The 6,914-nt window shown below is 43.1% G+C and overlaps 1 protein-coding gene across 2 annotated transcripts; it reads right to left on the bottom strand.

Moving 5' to 3' along the window:
- Positions 1-254: 254 nt before the first annotated feature.
- Positions 255-5,235, bottom strand: LOC100605926 (cytochrome b-c1 complex subunit Rieske, mitochondrial). 2 transcript variants are annotated; one of them, XM_030820291.1, is made up of 3 exons: positions 5,074-5,225; positions 4,908-5,016; positions 255-1,147 (listed from the first exon to the last, which is right to left on the bottom strand). In XM_030820291.1, exons 1-3 carry the CDS (start codon positions 5,119-5,121, stop codon positions 537-539), a joined length of 768 nt encoding a protein of 255 aa, XP_030676151.1. In that variant the 5' UTR covers positions 5,122-5,225; the 3' UTR covers positions 255-536. The 2 variants fall into 2 exon arrangements, with proteins under 2 accessions (XP_030676151.1, XP_030676150.1); XM_030820290.1 differs by having other exon boundaries at positions 4,908-5,235.
- Positions 5,236-6,914: the final 1,679 nt, after the last annotated feature.

Genomic DNA, 6,914 nt, shown 5'->3' with positions numbered 1-6,914 from the left:
AGACTTGACATTATTATCACACGGCTTACACAGTAGGGAGGAAACGCATAGCCAGGACTCTTACCAAGTCCGGTGAATAAGGAATACCTAGATATTACTGTTTCTGTCAATGCCATAGACACTTCCCAGGACTTGGAGATGACCTGTTAATTTTACTTCATCCCAATGATGACCTTGCAGAATCTGCGTCCCTGACTCAAAGCAAGAAGCAAATATTTGGGCAAGAAAATAAAGCCAGTTACAGATTTCACAAGTATCTTGTACACCAGTCTATAGTTTTTAATTAGAATTAGCTAAAAGACATTGTACCTTTCAAGTGTATGACTGAGCATAACAATGTTTAACAGTGGCTTTATTAAGTGAATGCTTGAAAAGTATTCAACATTAAATTCAATTTACTTCACATTAATGTTTGCAAATACATCATCAATTCTTACATATTTCAAATCAACTTCAAGTACAGAAGGCTTGCTCTCAAATAAGTCTTCTGAGGTGACATAAAGACTGAAAGAAGCCTATGACTTGAGTCCAAGTCTCTAACCAACAATCACCATATCGTCACTGGTGAACTCATATGTGGGGACTTCAAGGTTGAGAGGAGCAGGACCCAATCTGATCCTGCCAGATGCATCATAGTGTGACCCATGGCAAGGGCAGTAATAACCACCAAAATCTCCTGCATTTGCAATGGGTACACAACCAAGATGAGTGCAAACGCCTATCAGTATAACCCATTCAGGCCTCTTTACTCGATCTAGATCATGCTGTGGGTCCCTCAACTGGGATAATTCAACTGCAGCTTCCTGCTCAATTTCCTTCTGGGTTCTATGACGCACAAACAGGGGTTTGCCTCTCCATTTGAAAGCCATGTTCTTGCCTTCTGGAATATCGGATAACTTGATTTCGATTTTCGCCAGGGCCAACACATCAGCAGAAGCACTCATGCTGGAAACAAACTGGGTGACGGCATTCTTGGCAGCATATGCGACACCCACAGTAGTTACTGCAGTTACCAAATAGGAGAAACCTTTCCTAGCCTCGCTGCTTTCTCTTGAAGACTTCGTACTATCTAAAACTTCAGGGCGGCGGTATTCAGAGAAGTCAGGCACCTTGACGTCTGTGTGGGAATAACAAACAGAAGCAGGGACTGCAAGACAAACAGAAGGTTAAAAAACACAATTAGATGAGCATCCTGAAGGGAGTATATATCAGGAAACAGCCCTTTATGGATTCACAGGCAAAAAACCAAATTCTAAAAACGTGAAATATGGCACTCACTGGGTCTCAGAAATAGTCAAATTGGCGGTGCTAGCATATAAAATCTTAAAAATGAAATGAAGTGAACCACTATCTATCATATTGGTATGAAATCACAAGATACTATTTGTAAATTGAACTCCCCTTGGTTGGCTGAACATTGCTGATTCAGGATTCACAAAACCTCAGTGCATCGCGCTAAAAACGTTAAACAGCAAAATAAACAGTAATATCTCAAAGTTCCCGAGGATTCAACTGCCAAGACATACTATATAAATCATGCTAAATACCTCCCATACTCTCTGGATTAGAAGGAGACCCTAAAACTCATCTAGTCCACATAGTAAGTTGACGTGTGATCACCTTATTAAGGCGAATGTCCGCCCCTTAAAGTCCAATCTACGTTCTCGGAAAAAACTGTTAATTCATAAAATAATAATGATACAATAATAAACATTCTGTGAACTGTACAACTGTAGTTGCAGAAAAATTAAGGTTTCTATTTTATACTCCAGTGTATAAATTAGTATTACTTTAAATTAAAACCACTAATAGGCAGGGAAGGACATCCTTATCAGAGCTCTCAAAATAAAATGAAAACTGCAAAAGAACTAATTATTTCGATTTAGCGAGGGAAAAGGCAGAATTTTCATATCTCCCCCCTTCAGTAAAGGGCAATAGTTACTGTAAAAGTAGGTGTATTATCTTCCCTTTTCACTGCTGTAGTTCTCTCAACTGGGGCACTTCTAGTCTAGGCCATAAAAGAGCCCAAACGAATGTTAAACAAATAATTACTATGTAGTACTTTGGGAGCAAGGAGTTTGTTTGGTAGTTTAAAAAACAAAAACAAGACACAGTTACATCCGTCTCTCCCATACTATTTTTAAATATCTGACCAAAAAAATTTTTTACCTGGTACCACTTTTAAGTATGTTTCAGGAAGCAAACCTCTTTGCAGATTGTACATTCATCTTAAGAAATTTGCCACAGTTTCCATATTAAAAAAGGGAACACTAAAAATTCCTCTTTTAGAAAACGTGTTTCCAAAATAAAGATTTCTTTTAAGATGCATTTTTATTGTAATAACCTGCAATTCTACCTTGCTCTACTAGGATATCATCTTAATATACTGTACTTCCTTGAGTAGTCAAACATTACAATATGGAATACTTGAACTGCTTTTCACATGATTCTCAAGGTCAATAACTTTATAGAAGCCAGAAGTATTCACAAACAATAATGAAACCTACCAAAACCACTCTATATGCTTTTCTGACTAACTCAATCATTTCCTGGAGAAGACCAGGACACAGATACTGGCAACTTGAGATTCACATCCCAGAATCTGTGGAGTCAAAGTGACATTACCTCCTATACTACTACTCTAACAAATAAATGCTAACCTGCTAGTATACATTGGCATTTGGAATTAAGCATAAATTACTTGCTCCTAGCACTACCTGGGATTACAGAAAAGATGTGTTTCCTCCCTAAAAATAAAGGAATCAAAAGTTCATACTTCTACATTAAAAACAGTATCCACAACCCTTAACAGTATACAAGGAAATGTACAAGAAAACTCAATAAAATGGCTTTTCCCTTCTCATTCAGAGATTTGGTGGCAAAAGTCTCCTCCCACTCTATCTAGCTGGTTACACTTTAGTAGGCTACACCACCAAGAATCCTTTCGGAAATTAAACTGCCCTGTTGCAAAAATCATTCTCCAAATATTTACATGAGCTGCATTAGGTCTGACTTTTAGTAAGATGCTAGATTTAATTCTAACCTAAAGCAAAATCAAATACTTAAAGGAGAAAATTTAAGGAATTTTAACAAGTTTTATTTTAAAGTGAGCTCCAATGTGCCTTGGAAATCTGCATGAAAATAGTACAACCTTCCTCTCCAACTCAAGCATCTTCTCTAGATCCAACCCCTCCACTCCCATGAGCCATCCTGCCATGAACCACCTAGACAGACTATAATGTGAACTTAAATTACAGGATGAAATGATTACAGAAAAGGTTTTTGCCTTATGGTTCTACATTATTTGCCTGTTTCTAAAAAAAACTTCTCTAAGTCAGGTAAGCCTCCAATTTTTTGAAGAAACTTTAGCAATATGACAAATTCCAAAGATGCTTTTCTGTTGCTATTGAAATGTTCTCCTTCCTTCTCACCTCTACACCCGCCGTGGACAGTTTCTTCAAAACCCACTGATGCTCCTTAACAAATACCCATTCACTAATATTTTGCACTAACTGTATACAAAACCCGACGTTGTGAAAGATAGAAAAATAAAGAAGACATTACCTTCTCTATGCCCTTAAGCCCAAGTTTGGAGGAGTTCCCAATAAACACAATACAGAGTGTAAAGTGTATGTGCTATAAAGACAGACAAACCAGCAAATAAAAACTTTATTCATCTGATCCTTAACTGAGATTGAAAAGATGGGTAAGGAAAACATATGGACATGTAGCAACTTAGTGGAAAGACCATGAAGAAAGTGCAGAGACCAGGGTGAATGAAGGCCGAGTAAAAAGAAAAGTGGAGGGCAATTTGGTTAGCGTGCAGGGGAAGAGTCACAAACAGCTATCAATGGAAACAGGCTGGTAACACAATGAAACACGCAGACCTGGTAAAGACTGTGACAAACTGGAGAAGACCACTTGCTCCAACTGCGGGGGCGGCCACTACACAGCACACTATGGACTTTTCCCAAGTAGAAACTAGATCCCAGTATTACCAGCTTCCAGCATTTTAAGAGATGCCATTAGCCTTTCCAGTTTTTTTTTTTAAAACTACACAGCCTGCAGACACACTGCCCACAGGCTGCCATTTCTCTATTTCCGATACAGGGCCAAGTAAAGATGGAAGGCGAGGCAAAGAAGATAAACGGGGATCTAAGGACAGAGGGTGTGGAATAGCCCCTGCGAAGAGCTCAGTGGCTAGGACAATTCGTCTTGTCAAATCCCTGCTACCACATGTCCACACCACGGATCCTGGTGCCAGTCATTCTACCTCATCTGTTTTCTCATCTGTAAAATGTAAATGTCATCAATCTCTGCCCGTTCTTGAGGACTGATTATGTTGTGACACTACACTGTAACTGACCTTGTGTATGTTTTTTTTTTTTTTTTTTTTGGTCGGGGGGTGATGAAGGGGAAGGACACTGAAGGGATCGGTAGTGGTGAGAAGACCAACTTCCCAAATATTAGTAAGTTTCCACTTCTTAAGCATGTAAGTGCCCAAACTGTGCTAATGGCTTTACGTAGAATTCCTCCACCTAAGCCTCACGACACCCCTACAAAATTGGTAAAGATATGAATCCATTTCACAGGAAATACGTTTAGAAACTTGCCCAAGGTCAAACGACCTGCAAGCAACAAAACCCCTCAGAGGTGGCTGGAACAGCTGGACTGCAGAGCTCGTGAACACGGCCGAGGAGGAACCAGGCGAAGCCGGAGGACGCGAGTCCAGGCCGGCCCCCAGAAAGACGCCCCGGGCCTGGGGGCCAGGCCCAGCGTCGCGGAGGCCGCCCAGCCCGACCTGATTCAGGCTCCGGTCGCGCGCCCGCGGCCGCTCCCTGCTGAGGGCCGGAGGAGCGGGCACCGAGAGAACCCCCGCCCCGCTCGCGGCCCTCGCCCCGACTCACCATTGAGGCCCACGGAGGCGACCAAAGGCCGGCGCACGGCCTGGCCGCTCAGCGACTCCCGGCTGAGGAAAGGCCGCTTCAGGTCCAACACAGGCTGCTCCGGGGTGGCGGGCACCGTGGCCTGCACCAAGGGCCGCAGCGCGCCCGCCACCCCGCGGGACGTGGCCGACAGGACGGGCGCGAACGGACCCGAGCGGGCTGCGACCGACAACATGGCGACAGCCGCTCCAACCGCCAAGCCGGTCACACGGACGACCTTCCAACCACGGCGCAGGCGCGAGGAGGCGCGGGACGCGTGACGTCAGCGCGCCGCCGGAAAGGAAGTTCTGCAGTCCTGCAGGGCGGGGCAAACCTGGAGAGACGCTGCGTCGGGGGACCGGGCTACAAGCCGTCGCTGGGGGCGGGGCTTGCGGCCCACCTGTCAGTCCCGGTGCCACCTGGTCTGTGTCCCGGGATCCCCAGAAGAAAGAGAGGGCTGAACAGGGGACCCCACTGACGTCCGATGGGCCGACTTTACGATCTTTTAGGGTAAAAATTTCATCTAAGAAGACCTAGAGATAACAATAAACGATTATAGTTTAACTTAGGATGGTAATATATCTCAACTAGGACAAAGTCCAGCACACAGTAATCGCTATGTGTTTACTGTGATGATTTTTATTATCTTCGTCTAACAGCAACAACAACAAAAAAGCCAGAGGCATCTGTGCAAAGCTCGATAATGCTAATGGATTATGTTTATGAAGCATTCACTGTGTATTTGGTTTTGCGTTTTATTATACCTATGTTCTTTCATTTGTTATCAAGGTCTCTATGAAGTCAGAGCTATTACTATCAGCATTTTACCCATGAAGAAGCCGAGGTTTAGAGAGATTATTTTCCAGGAACTGGATAGCCAGCAAGATGTGAAGCAGGGTAATCTGTCTCCTGAGTCTATGCTCTTCAGTGCCACCACTGTTTCCCCAAGTAAGATTTTAGAATTTTAGAGGATGCGCAGAGTTCGCTCATTCACTTTCCATCACATAGTGAGAAAGTTTTGTTTTGTTTTGTTTTTCAATGCTGATTGTACCAATGAGAAAGTCTCAGTTTGGTGCTAATACATCTTTAATTTAAAAAAAAAAGTAGAGATGAGGTCTCACTATATTGCCCAGTCCAGTCTCGAACTTCTGGCCTCAAGGAGTCCTGTCTCCACCTCCCAAAGTACTGGGATTATAGGCATGAGCCAATGCACTTGGCCTCAGTTTGATCCTAATATATCTTTAATTCCTCTCTACACTTATCTCCCACTTTTAACAGAAAAGATCTTGAGTTAGAAGCTCTTAGCAGAGAACTGAGTCTAGAGTGATTTCATTATATGGTTCATAGTATTGATTTTCTATCCATACTGGTTTTCTATTCTATACTATACTGAGATAAAGTTTTTCATTTATTTAGGTCAAAAATGATTTAAATATTAAGTAAATGTTAATATAAGCAGTGCACAGAATTGGCTCTGTGCTGTGCATGGGCTCTGTGATCTGGGCAAGTTCCCTCACCTCTCTGTGCCTCAGTTTCCTCACCTGCCAAATGGGGGCAGTAATGATGCCATGTGTGTTGTAAAGTTACTCGGAGGAGTAAATGTACTAAAACATGTAAAGCACCTACAAGCAGGCCCAGCACACAGGCAGCACCAAGTGAGGATTTGCTGGTGGTGTTTTTATCTGAGATGCCACCTCCTCTAAGAAGCCTTCCCTTGATCCTTGCTGACTCATTGTTATTCCTCATGCCAGGTCCAAAGTGTACTGACAAGTTTCCCCTTTGACCGTCCTATGACTCCCCTTAGGGCCTAGGCTTTGCCCAGCCTTATAGCCCAAGGGACTATATTGTACTCTCAAGATTGGAGGCTGCCTCCTCAGGGGCCACCCTGAGGCTCATCACACAGCTGGCTCAGTGCTTTCCCTTGGCAACAACCTTAGGATAAAAGACATTTCCAGAGAAGTTGTCACACACCATGCATGGTTTGAATGC

Source organism: Nomascus leucogenys, chromosome 10 (genome assembly GCF_006542625.1).
Source record: "Nomascus leucogenys isolate Asia chromosome 10, Asia_NLE_v1, whole genome shotgun sequence".
In the NCBI taxonomy this organism is placed as follows: domain Eukaryota; kingdom Metazoa; phylum Chordata; class Mammalia; order Primates; family Hylobatidae; genus Nomascus; species Nomascus leucogenys.
This window is presented reverse-complemented; position numbering and strand designations above follow the sequence as displayed.